Raw genomic sequence first — 18,195 nt, 5'->3', positions numbered from 1 at the left:
ACCAAGCGATGTAGTCCTCACGGATGGGGAAGAAGTAAGAAGAAACCTCACATCTATTGTCATTGAAAAGGTAATAATTAACAAAACATGTCGACGTCAGTATCCCTAGGTGCATGTGATAATTCAAAAAATATTTAAATGTGTGTGAATTCCTAAGGGGCCAAACTGCTTAGGTCATCGGTACCTAGACTTACACACTACTTGAACTAACTTGAACTAACTTATGCTAAGAACAACACACACATCCATGCCCGAGGGAGGACTCGAACCACCGGCTGGAGGGGCCGCGCAGCCCGCGACATGATGTCTCAAACCGCAAGGCCATTCCGCGCGCTCATGTGATAATTCTTAGGCTGTTGAAGCCATACATCCTCATCCGAAATAATTCATCAATGCAGTATAACAAGTTGTTCACCAAAAAATCCTGTAGGCTTACTCTTAATCTGAACATTTTGTACTTAAACATTTTATTACTGTGTGTTCATGAATAATGGATACCTTTCTGAACCAAAGTAAATGACTTCAAATCGTTATGAAGATCATTTTTATTTCTAGTATTGATACCGTGAACTAATCTGTTGGTTTGAAAAAGAGGTACAGTTTTAATGACAAATTTCATTGAGGAGTGAATATACTGGGCACCTGTGACAGTATCCGTAGTTCCCTAAACAGGCGTTTGCGGGATGCTCTTGAGCTCACATCACAAAGAACTATCATAACACATTTTTGAAGCTGGTGAACTTTAGCCCGTTCCCCCTCAAGAACAAAAAGTGCCATACTGCATTATAATAAAATTATAAACAGCCGACGAGTTGCAATGGATAAAGAAATTCTTTACCCAGGTTTCAACAAATATAAATTTGTCTTCTTCAGGAGGTAGCAATTTTACATTAGTAAGGACTAATGTACCATCGCCATCATCACTAATGTAAAATTGCTACCTTCTGAAGAAGACAAATTTATATTTGTCGAAACCTAGGTAAAGAATTTCTTTATCCATTGCAACTGGTCGGCTGTTTATAATTTTATTACGTGAAACGGTTACTGTAAGCGCGGTATTCTATAACATATCTCTAACATACCTGTAACATGCTCCTCCCAATTGAGTTAATTATAAAGTTCGAATCCCAAGAATATGATTCTCTCAGCTTCTAAATACACGTAGTGTGTAGCTTAATAAATCTCTCTTTCGTAATGATATCTTTGATTTCGTCAGAGATATAGGATCTGAACCATTCTGAAGCATTCCCTGTTACTCAGTAATATTCTAAATTACTTAAAAGTGTATTGTGATTTACGTAATCAAATAACTTTGACGGAAGCAAAATATACCATCAGCCTATAACTTATTGTCTAAGTAATTAAGTACATTTTCGCCATAGGTTTATATAACATTCTCGCTATCCGCACCCTTTACTTAGATGATGATGATGTTTGGTTTGTGGGGCCCTCAACTGCGCGATTATCAGCGCCCGTACACATTCGCATCCATTGCTCAGTCCAATCTCGCCACCTTCATGAATGATGATGAAATGATGAGGAAAACACAAACACCCAGTCATCTCGAGGCAGGTGCAAATCCATGACCCCGCCGGGAATCGAACCTGGGACCTCGTGCTCGGAAAGCAAGAACGCGGCCGCGAGACCACAAGCTGCGCACATTTAGTTTGAAATCCGATCTGTATCTGTGAAAATACATTATTTGTTATTTTATGATTGTCTATGTGACCATCCAGCCACCACACGCTGTTACCATTTTTCGGGGTGCACTCAGCCTCGTGATGCCAATTGAGGAGCTTCTCGACCGAATAGTAGCGGCTCTGGTCAAAGAAAACCATCATAACGACCGGGAGAGCGGTGTGGTGAGCACACGCCCCTCCTATCCGCATCCTCAATCTGAGGGTGACACGGCGGTCGGATGGTCCCGATAGGCCACTTGCAGCCTGAAGACGGAGTGTTTTTTTTTTTAATGATTGTCCATGCGATCGGTCTGCATCTGCTATGAATCTTCTGAATGATTTTGTGATGCCGTAAGCTACCAATCTCTTTATTGCATTACGATTGTACACTTTCAGCCTTAGGCAATTGGTCGAAAGTAACGTGTTCCTAAAATAGTACATGCAGTCATGGGAGATAGGACGTGCATGGCGTAATTTATCACTAAAACGCGTCCATAAAAGACTTGAATGTGGCTCGAGAACGAAATTATACAGCTGGTCTCTGTGGCCGAGCGGTTCTAGGCGCTACAGTCTGGACCCGCGCGACCGCTACGGCTCAGGTTCGAATCGTACCTCGGGCATGGATGTGTGTGATGTCCTTCGGTTAACTAGGTTTAAGTAGTTGTTAGGCGACTGATGACCTCAGAAGTTAAGTCCCATAGTGCTCAGAGCCATTTGAAACATTTTTGAAATACACACAATTGTTTATGAAATAAAGAGAATGGCAGCTGAAGGCATCACGAAATCATTCAAAAAAACATTGTCTGTTGTGAGGTGCGTCTCGAGCCATACCCCATGATCTGAACAGAAAATTCTAAGTCTCGTGCAGACACACGCACGCGCCAGCACCATTACGCCGTTAACATATGCGGAGAAAGGAAGAATCGGCACTTCTCACTGCGCGAGGGGGAAGAAAAAAGCGCTGCTCGGAGACAGACAGCCGTCGCAATCAGGCGGCGAGGCGGCGGCGTCCTCTGGCCGAGGGCGCCCTCCACCGCATTCCGGCACGGCGCGCTGGAGCAGCGAGTACCGGCCCATCCGTTCCCCGCCGCTATCCAATTAGGCGCTATTCTCGGAACGACCCGCATCTGCTTCCCCCGCAACGCCGGGGAAGTCCCGAATTCCTGCCGGCGCTCGCCGCCCGCATGCCGCGCCATTTGCTGCTCCTGCAGTTTGTCTTCTCGTCAGACAGTCGGCGCTTTCGCACGCGCCTGAATTCTTTTGTGCGCGCTCGCCTCGCCCTTAAGGCCCTCCCTTCCTGGGGCAAGGAGTTGCGGCTGGTACGTCCGGCGCGGGGCCGCGGTCCGCCCCCGGCAGCCTGCGGGAGCCTCCTTTCATCTTGCGCACACTAATCAAGTTCCCCACATCTCTTTGTGTCTGGCGCGTGTCCTACGGCTGCGCGAGCAGCGACAACGGCGGGACGAGACGAGCTCTTCTGCGGCACCGGGGAAATATTAATTAAATACGGGCTGGTGTGGGGAGGAGACACCGCGGCAGAGCGGAGTGCGTCGGGTGACGCGAGGGCCGTTTCCATTCAGGAGCACCACCAGAGAAAATTCGTGTGTCTCGGGGCGTGCGTTACTGTTACCACCGTGCGAAGTCTGGCAGTCTTAAAAATTCACATTGTGGGGAACGGTAAGCCAGTGAGAAAGTTGGTGCATAACGTTCAGGCTCTCTGACCTAAGTTTAATATGCTGTCCTCAAAAAGATCAAGGCAACTCCTTCAGGGTTCGTTTGGAACAGGAACTTCCGGTTCCCTTCTCCTACACAGTCCAAAACGGACTGGAACACCAAATCTAATATCGTCGTCAACGACACGCGAAAATTAAATCTTCGATTGTTTTCAATCCTTTTAACGTAATTGAACTGCTTGTATCATCTTTGATATTATTAGATTTGGAGAATGACTGCGAAAAGGAAGGTTCAGACATGGATCCAGGTTGGGGGGCTGCAGTTACTGGTTCTATGCGGTCCACCATGAACTCCTTTGCTATGTCAACGGCTTCACCTCGCAGTAGCACTTGAACCTTACATGAGTCTTACATCTTCAGTTCTTACCGCCCTTTTAATGAGCAACACCTGCCTATTATTTTAATAATGCAAATAGAATATGTAATAAACGATCAGAGTGGTTCCATCTGATGTTGTCGTTGCAGCGTACATGCAGCATGATGCAGCTCCAATATATATATATATATATATATATATATATATATATATATATATATATATATATGCTGTCATGTGGGAAAGGGATTAGAGTGGCATGCATTCAAACAGGACCAAAGTTCTGTTATTTTTTTCTTGACTGCTGGCTGCTCAAGGACAAGCAACAGGACGCATCAATTAGAGAATGAAGAATGCTTATGGAGCAGCATGTCTATCGAACGCCACCATTGTGGAATGGTCAACTGTGGTCCTGAATAGGACCAAGATGATGTTTCTGGTGTGAAAGGATCAGCCACCAGAGAAACCTGACGCCCAAGGTCGGAAATCATTGGAGTCTTCGTTGAGGCTCCTTTTTCACTGCAAGAACACCAAAATGAAAATCTCCACTCGAAACAACCTAATTCGTAAACTAGCGGGGACACAGTGGGGATCACATCCACAAACTATTCGCTGTTCTGCAATAGCACTGTGCTTTTCTACTGCTGAATATGCTTCTCCAGTCTGGTAAACGCTATTTCATGCCAGACAAGTAGACATTGCTCTCAACGAAACCTGCAGGTTGATCACAGGCTGCTTAAGTCTACTGCCTGCTCTACTGCCTGGCTGGAATAGCGCCACCATGGGTACGCAGAACAGTGGCTGCCAACAAGGAGAGACTGAAAGTGGAGCAGGACAGTGCCCATCCACTGCACGGGCATAATCCACCACAGCAATGGCTGAGATCGTGAAAGAGCTTCCTGAGATCATCCGAGAAGCTCACCATTTCACCAGAGAAGGCAAGGCTGGAGCTATGGGAGAAGTCGACGCCTCGCCTGCAGACGCCAGAAGCTGAAGAACTACCACCTGGGCACAACGAGAGCTGGCTGGTGTGGAAACCTTTAAACAGATTACGATCAGGAGTTGGACGATCCAGAGACAACCTGAGGAGATTGGGTTTCATAACAGAAGATATATATATATATATATATATATATATATATATATATATATATATATATATATATATATATATATATACGCAAAAGTTACATCACCTCCTGTGCGAGATACTCCAGCTCACGCCTTATAGACTTGATCTCTCCTCATGCAATTATCACGCCTTCGATCACTTAAAAAAGGACTTGAAGGATCAGTGATCCCCCTCCGGCGAGGATGTGCATCACGCAGTTATAACCTTCTTCACACAGAAGGATATGTGGTCTTATCCAAGGGGTACCTTCAACAAGATGCGTCGTGAGACGATTGCCTCGAAGCCCACGGCGACTTTGCCTGATCAGCATACCGGTTCTGGACTGTACAGCTTTCAAAATTTTTTTATCACTCCCTATGCAAATATTATAATGTAATGCCAATAATTGGTTTATATCGGTGACTGACACATTACTTTACTAGAAATTCAGAGAAATACATCATATGAAAGGCATGCTTCCAAAAGTAAGAAAAGATACATTATTCATCACATCAGTTTAAGGTCTGTAATAGAAATAAAGTGTAACGACCTTAGCAACGTTGTATTTTGCAAAATGTGAGATCATAGCATTGACTGTTGTCGGTATTTCACTAAGGTCTAAGACTTTGAATATACGTCTGATGACTCTGGTTATGCGAGCATGTATGCTGTTTCTTCCAGTAATTTCTGCCCTCGTTCCAGAAGTATTTTTTGTCCTATTGGAAGGTCTTCCGCCACTAAGCTGTTTATGGCTTGTCGGTTCTGTCAATGTATTCAAGCACTGTTGTTTGCTGCAGCCTGGAATGGGAGTATGAATAGTTTCATGCAACAAATCAGAAATGGCTGTATAACATTAGATTGTGACTTTGCTTTAATAATCTGGAATCAGAGGGTATCAAGGCGCTGCGTGCCTGCAGGGGCCTAGTACTACTTCACAGGTTGTCTCTGAGTTGGCACATTTTTATAATTCTTAGTAAAGGTGGGCAGCTGTCATCGAGAGTTTTACCAAAAGCTTTATTCACGCATGTGTCATGAGCCCACCCCCCCCCCTCCCCACCCCACCACACACCATCATTATCCCACAGGAGAGCACAAAACAGAAACACTGAAAAAGCGTGAGTACCGTTTGCTGCTTTGGATAGTATTCGTATCTCGTCTTATGGTACTGAACGGTTCCTAATGGTTCCAAACTGTACATGAGAGCATAATTTTTGGCTGCACTGCACTGCAAAGGCGTGCGATGACTCTCAATGGGTATGCAGTCCCACATGTCCTTAGAGAAGGGTCTAAGTGTCCGGGGGTGTCAGCAGAATCAAATGTTGCTAAGAACGTTGACCTCCTGCTCTTCTAGTAGCTAACCGTCATATTTGACCCCGAAATGTGTGGGGAATCAACGGTTCAATGAAAGGATTGCCTCATTGACGAACTTCATGGCACACTTTGGAGCCTTTTCGTGTAGATTCCGACCAGTTGTGTGTCTGATAGGCTTCCCTCGGGAAACTGTATGAAAATCGAGTGTACTGAATGATGGACGTGATCTCCATCGTCTAATTTGAGTGTTGCATCTGAAAAACTTATGTATTTTACGTAGCATCCTCTTAATGTAAGCATGTGTGCAAAATGTGAATACGTACCAGCACTTCGATACATACCAGGATTTTGGCTATGCCACCCTTAGTTATATATTACGTGATGCAGTACGCATACACATATGTGACGTCATACACGTAAGATTTTTCAGACACAGTTTTCATATCTTTTATCCCACAGTTTATTTTGGTATCTGAGGGGCCTTCCTTGAAACTGTAAATTTTATCTTGCCATAAGCTGGAATGACCTGCTGAATCACCTGATATTAACCCCACAGAGAATGTCTGGGATTACTTCGAACAGTGGGTGATTATTAACAGTTCACATATCGATAGTTTGGTAAGCCTTTGGGACCTTATTATAAATGAGAGACTTCAACAGGATGTGGCGCACCAGACTAAGGCCATTATCGAGAATAGACCTTTAACTGTTGTGAACAAGTTAACTCGTGATGCTCCACCATTTACAACGTGCTGAGGAAGTTAACAGAAAGACAATCGGCCATGGGGTTTTCCTGAAGCGCTGTTGATGTGGTTCTACGTTCCGCCTCGCCGACATCTCACTGCTGTGGACGAGTTACTTCCATATCTCAGTGAATTTAAATGTCTTCATTATTTATTGTACAACTAACATACCTGTTTGCGTGCTGCCATTTTCAAAAACCGGTGATTCGATATCTTGAACCATTTCTGAAATTTGAGGATTTGTTTGATCACATGATTCCCGATGTGCAAGGCCAGAAATGGGCGGGTTGCGCGCGCCTGCCTACCGGATAGAAAGACCAATAACTTTAGAACGAAATGAGATATCGTTCTGCTTTCACTTTTGTTCTAGATCTTATCTTCATTTCATACACAGCAATATACATTGCGGAGCCAAAGGAACTGGTGCACCTGCCTAATGTCGTGTAGGGGCCCTGAGAACACGCAGAACTGCTGCATCACAAAATGCCATGGACTTGACTAATGACTAAGGTAGTGCTGGAAGGGACTAATACCATGAATCCTGCAGAGCTGTCCATAAATCCGTAAGGGTACGAATGGCTGCAGAACTCTTATGAACAGTATGTTGCAAGGCATCCCAGATATGCTCAATAATGTGCATGTCTGGCGAGTTTGGTGGATAGAGGAAGTGTTTAAACTCAGAAGAGCGTTCCTGGAGCTTGTCTGTTAGAATTATGGACGTATGGTGTGTCGTATTGTCCTGCTGGAATTGCCCAAGTCCGTCGGAATGCACTATGGACATGTATGGATTCAAGTGATGAGACAGGATTCTTCCGTACGTGTCACCTGTCAGAGTCGTATCTGGACGTATCAGGAGTCCCATATCGATCGAACCTCACACGCTCCACACAATTACAGACCCTCCACCAGCTTGTACAGTTTCCTGCTGACGTTCATGGTTCATGGGCTCATGACGTTGTCTCTATACCCGTACACGTCCACCCGCTTGATACAATTTGAAACGAGACTCATGCGACCAGGCAAAATGTTTCCAGTCATCAATAGTCCAGTTTCGGCGATGATGAGCCCAGGCGAGACGTAAAGTTTTGCGTCGTCCAGTCATCAAGGGTGCACGAGTGGGCCTTCGCATTCAAAAACCCATATCGATGATGTTTCATTGATTGTTTCGAACGATGACACTTGTTGATAGCACAGCATTGAAATTTGTAGCAATTTGTGGAATTTTTACGCTTCTGTTACGTTGAACGATTCTCCTCACTGCCGGCCGCTGTGGCCGAGCGGTGCTAGGCGCTTCAGTCTTGAACCGTGCTGTTACTACGGTCGCAGGTTCGAATCCAGCCTCGGGAATGGATGTAAGTGATGTCCTTAGTTGAGTTAGGTTTAAGTAGGTCTAAGTCTAGGGGACTGATGACATTAGTCCCGTTGAGCTTAGAGCCATTTGAACTATTTTTTCTCTTCACTCGTCGTTGGTCCCGTTCTTGCAGGATCTTTTCCCGGCCGCGTTGATGTCGGAGATTTGAGGTTGTACGGGATTCCTGATACTCACGGTACACTCGTGAGATGGCCGTACGAGAAAATCCCCACTTCATCACTACCTTGGAGATGCTGCGTCCCGTCGCTCGTGTGCCGACTCTAACACCAAGTTCAAACTCACTTACATCTTGATAAGCTGCCATTGTAGCAGCAGTAACCGATATAACAATTGTGCCAGATACTTGCTGTCTTATACAGGCGTTCCCGACCGCAGCGCCGTATTCTGCCCGTTTTTATATCTCTGTATTTGAATATGCATGCCTATACTAGTTTCTTTGGTGCTTCAGTGTATGAGTTAAAATGAGCCATAAGCAAAATTTACACAGTGTGTTTTTACCTCAGCAATCTCTTTAAACTTTTGTGCAATATTTTCCTTGATTTGATGCAGAGCAGTAAGTATAATGAGTACCGAAAGGAATTTCCATTGATCGAGCGAAGATATCAGATCATAATAAGTGCAAAAATTAGACTTTTTCACGTAATAGTTCCTTAAAATCGCTTGATAAGTATTTTATAGCAGCCGCAATTGTGTCTCTCAGTGCAGATAACAGCATAACAACGACGTGCTCAGCAGGGAAAGGGCTAGAGTCTGTATTAGCGTCATGTCTCCTGTGGTTCCTTAATTCTTTGACACATGTTCTGATGTGGGGTTGTGAAACATGGAATGTGTTGGATAATGTGGGACGATTATTCCCTGGCCTTCTAGGTGAAATGGTTACATCCTTGCATCAAATATTGTCTGCGTTGCTACTGTCAGTTTTCCGTTTATTGGGTCACATGTAAAGAGTGGAACAGTGTCACAAATTTCCGACGCTCCGTTGCTGAGCCCTTTAGTAAGCACGCTGATGCGTTTGCAGGAAGCGGCACCGGCTAGGCAGCCGCCCGAGAGGCCCAAGACGAGCCGGCGGGCCGGCTCCAGCGACAAGTGGCGGCGGCGCGCGCCCAGCCGCAACCGCACGCTGGTGCTGCGGCCCGGCTCCGCGCCGCGGCCCGGACCTGCCGGCGAGGCGGAAGGCGTCGCGGCGGTGGCGGCAGCGGCTGGGGCGGCGGCAGCGACGGCTGCTAGCAGGCCGCTCTGGCTGCACCACGTGGGGCAGAACTCCGGCACCGCCGTCTTCCACCAGGCAAGTGTCTCCACTGTACACCCGTCTACCAGTCGCGTGCGAGGGCTAGTTTTTGTTTTTTCAAGGTCCGATCGGTGGCAAAATTAAAACCACAGTGAAAATCCGGTGACTCTTTGCGCAGATGTAGTGTGCAGTGTCTCTAGCGCGTCCGTCTATGGCGTAAATTTGTGCTTTTCAGTTTCGACCGTATACTGAGCACGTAAAGATGCCTAGAAAAATATTCTTCCTCCAAGTGGGAAGTGCCTGCTCTCATTCAGTTTCTTCGCGCTGAGAGGATGAGCCTGATTTCATGTAGCCCACATAACGTAAATAACATGTGTGACGGCACAGTGAGGCAATGTTGCAGGAACTTCGAAAGAGCACGTACAGACGGTTACGATGCTGGCGGTCGGGGGAAGGAAGCGACTGTCGACCGACAATCTTGGTCAGCGAGTGGATCAGGCAACTGGAGAAAGCCGTCTACCAAGGGCAACTAGGGGCGAGCGATGAGGAAAGTCGTCGTCAGCCACTGTCCTTCATGGAAATGTTAGGCCGCACTCTGCAGCTGTAACCAAGGTCATCCTGCTGACTTTCCAGTGGGAAGTGTTTAATCACGTTCCATTCAGCCCCGACTTGGCTCTCTTTGATTTTCACCTCTTTGCTCACATGAACTGCTGGCTGTATGGACAGCATTTTGGCACAGACAACGACCTGCAGACGAGCGCAGATAATTGGTGGAATGCAGAAGTGAAAAGTATGTACAACGCCACGACAGATGTCTAGCTCTGACCGGCAACTAAGTAGAGAAGTAGCTGCAAGATGTAGCGAAACATGGCATGTAAACTGTGATTTCCATTACGCAATCGATCGGGTCTTGAGAAAAGAAATACTTTGCCAGTATTTCATCCGACAAGTGACCTCATCACTGCTCCATGTCGATAGGAAGGAATTGAACTATGGGAGAGGGTAATGCGTCTCCACAAACTGCTTATCATGAGTAGTTTCTGGGTATATATTTAAAGGTCGTGTACACTCACGACCATGCTATATAAAAGTATTCATGGCGTGTAATTTCAAATTTTTACTCCTTACAAGGAAAGTCTACCTCCTTCGGTTATTCAGTTGTAAAAGACCAACGCCATAAACTAGCTATTAGCTCTAAATAGCTCTAATAGATACTTTAAAATTAAAGCCTGTTAGGAACAATGTAGTTCCACATCACTGCTGTCAGATAACTGACTAAATATGGCTGTTATGTATAGACTGCACTGTGGCCTATAGGAGTCGAAGGGATTGACATGGAAGTAACAGAGAGTGGTGACGTGGTGAGAAAAAAAGAAATTTTCGATAACAGCTTGACTACGAGAAGTGCTGAGGCACATTTTGAAGCTTCAATAAATCGGTTTCGTAATGGAGGAGACTATGAGTGGCAAAAAATGTAGAGCGAACCCAAGGCATTAATACATTGAACAGATTCAAAAGGTTGCAGTCTGCACAAGTCAAGCAGAGATGAAGACGCTTCACAGGGTAGTCTACGTGAGAGCTTCAATAAATCAGTCTCCAGACAGAAGACCACATCACAAGCTTCATAAAACAATTCCCCAGACTGAGAGACATCATCACAAGCATTGAACAGCTCTGTATATATATCTCTCCGTGTTAGTTACGCTAGATACTAGAATTTCATGTCTTAATAATATTGTTCCGCGAAGAAGCTGCACAGCATGGTTACAGGTTTTACTGCAGTTGACACGTATGCTGCCCTTCTCGTTACTCAAAGGGTTCTCGATTGTTGTACAGTATTAAAGGTGTATCCTTCCAGATGGGTGGCATATAGTTTTTGGCAGTCCGGCAGTAATTTCCAATGATGAACATGAATATTCTGCGCTCTCTTGATTTAAGCTGATTATCAACCTATCCTCCGGACATGTTTGAATAATTGTATGTGCTTGTGATAGTTATTACAAAAAATCTTGGAAACTATAATGATCAATGTGTAGGTGGAAAATTCACAACTTCAAGTCACGTTTCTCCACCTAACCTCACAGGCGCAACTTTGGTGATACGAAGTGAACGGTAACTGAGGTTGTGTCCGTCCGACCTGTAACGTCATACTCGTGTTGGGTACAAATTTACACTATCGCACTAATCTACTTTCAGGATTCTTAGACACCCACTGACATGCAGTCTTATAAGGCTAGTGCTCTTAGCACAACGTCTCTCGCAGTATCTTTAATAGAAAAATTGGTATTATGCACTTCCGTAGCTTTACCATGGCCTTATATTGTACCAAAGGAAAGTTGCAGTAAGTTAGTATACAGTATTAATGGATAAGCAGATATTATTAAACTAATTTACAGGTACACGCTCGGACAGTCATACGTGTTAAAGTGACGCTACGGGACTGGGAGGTACGCCGGACCCGGATCAAATCCGACCGTCTGATGAACGACGAAGGCTGGGGTGCTGGCCGGCCTAGGTGACTTTTAGGTGGTTTTCTCCGTCCCACTAGCTGAATACCGAGCTTGTAGTCATGTCAAAATTAACGATTCGCATAAATTTAGAAATATTTCGCTCGTTTCAAGCAAATAATGCTGCACGCAGACAATTGGTGTACACATATTTTGTCCCAGGGAATAACGGGATGGCGACACGAAGGTCACCAGACGACCCATTGAAATTAACGAAGTCAAGTTTGTTCATAGCTTCGATATTGTTTCAAAAATTACGACAAAAAAGAATTGATTGTGATAGTACCGTTACCAACACTTGCTAAGGGCACAGACGTTTATACGGATGTTAACAAGTCACTGACTGAAAAATAGATTTAAGCAAAGTTGTTTCTACAGCGAATGCTAGTGCTACCCAATATGGTGCACAGTTCTTTTTCCTTTTTTTTGTTTTGTTTTTTGTTTACTTCATTCCAAGCGCATATTGGACAGTCTATTATTCATTTCATCATTATCAAGAAGATTTGTGTGCAAAGGAAGATTTGATTCTCCTTGATAATATAACAGTTTTATTAGTCACAAAAGTAGTAAACCTTACATCGTCGTAAGCTTCTAATAAAAAAGAAAGATCGAAACGTTATTGAAGTTAACTCGGCGTACAACGGCTTACTGACATGCAACAACATTCGTTGTTTGAGTAGAAGCAACGTACATCAAACCTATGTGGATTGTTTGCAAGAAATCAGGCTGTTTTTAAAATATGAGTGAAAAATTATGTAATACTCATAGTTAACTGATGTACAATACTCATAGTTAACTGATGTTACTTGGCTTACAAGGTTGATGTTCTCTGCGGACATGTGCCTGCATTTCATTTCAATGATTTACACACTCTGAATTAAGGCATTAAGACCCAAACGAAACAATTATTGTTATGATAGCCCACTTTAATAACGATATTGTTTCCTAAAACTACAAATATTTCTCAAATTTGGAAAATTACCAATGTTTGATTTTACACGAAAATCCAGACTAGGTAAGAATCACTGAGGAATTTTCTTAACTAACATACTCTTAAACGGAAGAATTTTCGTTGATATTTTCTCAGTTTTAAGAGTTGTTGGAGCTACTAAACTTTTGATGCATGCAGATGCAGTTTCACTGCAGAAACTGAACTTGGTATAAATTATTGGCTGAAAACGTAAGAAATTGAAATACAAGTGTCTGATTTCAAATATGTTTCAAAATGGACTCCAAAATTTATCGAAACAGAAAAAAGGGTTAGATGTAACAAAGTTAGAAGACTGTCTGGGAATGTGAGCACAAAATGCTCACATTAACAATGTAGAAAAGTAGAATTTAATGCAGGCACATGTAGTTGTCCAAAGTAGCTGACGTTTGCTATCTTGACAATACTTTCATCTACCTGTGCATGTGAGTCATTATTTTCGGAAATGACTAACATTAAAGATTCCCTAAGGAATCGTGTGTCAGCTGACTCAAGTTTAGCTTTCATTCTGCTAAAAGTTACAAAGTAAGCACCTAATATAAATTAATTGGCATTGAATGTACAAATCAGAAATCACATATATTATTCTTTCATTTAGGTAAATTAAATATGTTTATTTTATGAGCGCCGTTTGAACGATCTATTTCTGAATAGAAATAAACAGTTGTAATATGGGCGTATTTAGTTTCTTTTTTCGTTGATAAGTCGATACCAGATTTTTGTGAAACATCAGATCTTATAATAAGCATCCGTTCATAATGTATCACATGACTAAACACATACAAAATAGGCCAGATAAACAGAGCAATATGCGGTATAAAAATTTAGCTGTACGATTAGTTTGATGGCGCGCCATGGCCGTATTAAACATTTCTTTGTAGAAATATATATGTGTGAATTAAATGTATATGTATGAAGGCTCGCAGTCCCAGAACTAGATGAAGCACTCAGATCGCAGTGAGGAAACTAAATTAAACTTCACGGATTGAGAAGACATGAATTTTATTTCTGTGATTACAAAACAGAGTCAAAACTACAAATAAGTTGGCACTATTATCCAACTTATCAGTATGACGGCCGGCCGCAGTGGCCGAGCAGCTCTAGGCGCTACAGTCTGGAACCGCGCGACCGCTACGGTCGCAGATTCGAATCCTGCCTCGGGAATGGATGTGTGTGATGTCCTTAGGTTAGTTAGGTTTAAGTAGTTCTAAGTTCTAGGGGACTGATGACCTCAGAAGTTAAGTCCTATAGTGCTCAGAGCCATTTGAACCATTTGAACCATCAGTATGACATTGCATCCCCTCTCACATGGATACATTCACTTTTACGGTCAGCATGTGTGCCATGAAGCCGATGTATCATCTCCTGAGGCAAGCAGGCCCACAGCGGTTGTAACTGGTGACCGGTCCTTCATATCCCGTATACCGGCACTGGGACAGAGTACAAATCCGAGATGGTCACACACATGTTCTATTCCGGCCAGATTCGGGATCTTCCTGGCCGTAGGAGTACGACAGCGTCACGCAGAGAGTTCATGGAAACACGTGCCTCGTATGGACGAGTATTGTTCTATTGAGAAATGACGCCACGATACTTTCGCTTGAGCGATAACACAGGAGGGTGCAGGACGTCCGTAACAAGCCATTCTGCCATCCGTGTTCCCACAGTCAATACCAACAGTTGCCTTGAGTACTAGACGGGTCCCTATGCCATGAAACCAAGAGTAACACCTCCAAATTTCCTAATATCCTTGAAAGAATGATGCGGGATGGCAAAGCACAGTGCAGGGAGTCCATTCCTTGTTCTTGGATAGCAGGCAAAGATATGAGGGATACGATGTGCTTGGTGCGCAATACGGCGATTCTCCCTTGTGATGGACAGACGTGGTCGCCGGAAAACTAACGACGTGTACGCTTGCACTCACTTTTCCGTGCTGTCCAGCAGGGGATCGCAGTTAGATCCGAATGCCCAAAAGATCTGGATAACGCAAGATTAAGTGAGCCTGCCAAATGGAGGCTCACAACGACGCCCCTTGCAAAGTATGTACCAGCTATCTCACATGTTTTCTCCGCGCAACATATGACGCCTCTTACATACCCTACCAGGTTTGGTAACAACACGAAACACAAAAAATACTTATGCAGACTATTGGTCGTTTTACATGTCACAAAATTGCAACTCCAAACATTTTAGTCTTCAACGATTATGTCGGCGAGTAATTACGATTACAGTGGCATATGGCCATATGTTCTTTGTGTTCCACTTTTTTTTATTTCTTACGCATTGTATTTACATTTAATGAACATGTATGTTGACTACTATGATTTATGCAGTGTTCCGAACATTTTCTCATTTTTGTGAGAATTTTTGTGCAGGAACCTACTCCGGACTGCAGTATTTATACATCACTACGTTGAGTCCTTTTGATCCTTAGCCGTTCATCTTTTATTTGCCGATGTCAACCATTCAAGTCAATATGCTTCAGCTTCCATCTGAACTTCACAAACGGTTTCAATCATTTTCTTCAAGTATATATCTGCCAACGCTGCATCGATTAATCTCTTCACATTGCCGTGTATCATTGTTAATTCTTAACGAATGTTGCCAGGAAAGCAGGCATACAAAGAGCAACGGAAAAAAGACGTCAAAATTAACCAGAATTGAGCGAGCCGCTCGAGCCCACGACCCCTCTAAAGAAAATACTCATAAACTCATAAAATTATCTCTGAATTTTCTCCGAAATTTTGTCGCTCATGCCTAGCTTGCAAAATGTCAAAGGCTCTCTCAAGATGGAAATAGTTCTTAAAACAAATTAACTAAAGAATCTCGATTATTGTATGGGTCAACGGCTATCAGATCCCGGTTGAAATAATATATGTCTCCGTTCACTGTATAACATTATGCTATATCTTTATTTGCTGTGTGGCAAATTCATCTTCATGGTCATTAGTAAGTCATGAATTGACAACTTCATGTTGTGTCAACAAACAGTAAAAATACGACCACTTACATGCAAACGCTTGATAATGAAAATGTGGTGACATTGGTCAACCTCTAAAAATAAAAATGTTAATGTCTGTTTGTACAAAATCTCCATTCTCTGAAAGTTCTTCACCCATTGCATTGAGCTGTTCACACTGCATTTGAATATGTGTGTGTTTTATGTACCTACTAGAGCGCCACACATAATATATAAATATATATGGTGTAATTAAAGGGGAAGAGAAATTAATAACAATGTAAATGTTCGTTTGTGAAAAACCTTAAATCTGCTTCAGTTCTTCATTGAGCGCTTTAGAATTTTACACAATGCTGGACTCGAATATGCGCATGTTTTTCTATTTTTAAAATATATATTGTATCTAAATAAATCCATAATACACAGACGGGAAAAATTATTGCCAATAATTTCGAAAAGATCTTGAGTGATTTTCCTTCTCACATTTTTACGCAATACACTAATGAACATTGAGACGGATATATATATATATATATATATATATATATATATATATATATATATATATATATATATATGCCAAGGGCCTGGCCGCAGTGTTAAAATTGGTTCCCCTCAGATCACCAAAGGTAGCACTGTTGGACTTGGCTAGCACTTGGATTGGGTTACCGTACGGGTCTGCCGAATGCTGTTGGCAAACTGGGTGCAGTAGGACTTTGTGAGGCTAAGTGAGAAGCTACATGACTGTAAAGCAGCGGCACCGGTCACGAATACGGGAAACGGCTGGGAAGCGGTTAGCTGACCACATGCCTACCATATCCACACCTGGTGACGCCTAGGGGTTGAGGGTGACACGCCGGCCAGTCGGTACCGTTTAGCCTTCGAGACCTGTTCGGATGGTGTTTGTTTTGTGTTGTTGACAAGCTGGACAGTCCCAGTTAATGGCTTATCGACTTATGATTAGACTACAGAATCTGGATAGGCAAAAATAATGAACAAGACTCAAGGTCAGAGAGAGGGGGGGAAGGGGGGAAGAGGACATGGACAAAGGGTGAGAGAAAATGGAGATAGAAGGGTGGAAAAACGAATGGACAGAAAGAGGGGGCAGGAGGAAATGGGGAAAGAGGGAGAGGAGAATATGGTCAAAGAAGAGCTGATGGACAAAAAATGTTCAAATGTGTTGTGAAATCTTATGGGACTAAACTGCTAAGGTCATCAGTCCCTAAGCTTACACACTACCTACCCTAAACTATCCTAAGGACAAACACACAGACACATGTCCGAGTGAGGACTCGAACCTCCGCCGGGACCAGCCGCATAGACCATGACTGCTGCGCCTAAGACCGCTCGGCTAATCCCGCGCGGCAGCTGATGGACATATAGAGAGCAGACGAGAAAGAAATGACAAAGTTAGGAAGAGGTGAAGGTAGACGGAGACAGGGGAGGAGTTGCTAATTGTGATATATATCCATTTCAAAACCTTAAAGATGGGTGTGAAACAGCAACTGTGTAAATCTGAAGAGGTTGAAAGATCAGCCAACCAGTTGCTAACAATGGTTTATTAGTTCTTTACCTAGTATGTGATGTAACAAGGCCCATTCCTTCTGAAGAGGATATTTTTATAAATATCGAAACCTAGGTCAATGGCTACTAAATCTTTGTTTGCAACTGGTTGGCTGATTTTGCAACCTCTTCATACATCTGTTTCCCAACCAGTGCTTTCTGTTTTCTTGCGTTTCGTTTAACCAGACTGAGCCACAGGAAGGTGTTGCCGGGAATGGTTAGCAGCAAATAAAAGTATTACACAAAGTTGCAGCCTTAGTTGTAACATGTCTTCATTTAGGGAATTTGAGGTCAGCCTGCTTTTCCCTTACGACGTCCGTGTGTCCTCAGGGCTACCACTACAGCTACTGGTCGGAGGAGCACTTCCCGCCGCTGTCGCTGCCTACGGAGGAGGACTTCTCGACGGAGCTGACCACGGGATGACGCGGCCGGCCGCCGCCGCGCCGCCACCTGCTGTGACGTGGCGCCGCCACACGAGGACCACACTCTGCGACTGAGCCGCCGACGGCACCCCCGCCCCCACCCCTCACCCCTGGACCTCCTCTCTGCCCGCCCCGCCTCTATAGCTCTAGTTTTGGGTGTGTATTCTCACCACTTCAATAACCGAGGAGTGACTCCCTTCTTCTATCCTAAGATACGTAGCGAAACAATCTACGATACATTATTTATGTACACACATATTTAACAA

General features: G+C 43.8%; 1 protein-coding gene across 1 annotated transcript in view; it reads left to right on the top strand.

The window, feature by feature from the left end:
* The window catches only part of LOC124805635 (protein O-mannosyl-transferase TMTC1-like), a 654,220-nt gene extending 636,290 nt beyond the window's left edge, over positions 1–17,930 (top strand). Inside the window, exons 17-18 of the mRNA XM_047266203.1 lie at positions 9,281–9,547; positions 17,838–17,930. Of these exons, the coding sequence (XP_047122159.1) occupies positions 9,281–9,547; positions 17,838–17,930 (360 nt within the window). The remainder of the gene's footprint in view (positions 1–9,280; positions 9,548–17,837) is intronic.
* The last annotated feature ends 265 nt before the right edge of the window (positions 17,931–18,195 follow it).

The sequence above is a fragment of the Schistocerca piceifrons genome, chromosome 7 (assembly GCF_021461385.2).
Source record: "Schistocerca piceifrons isolate TAMUIC-IGC-003096 chromosome 7, iqSchPice1.1, whole genome shotgun sequence".
NCBI classification, from domain to species: Eukaryota; Metazoa; Arthropoda; class Insecta; order Orthoptera; family Acrididae; genus Schistocerca; species Schistocerca piceifrons.
This window is presented reverse-complemented; position numbering and strand designations above follow the sequence as displayed.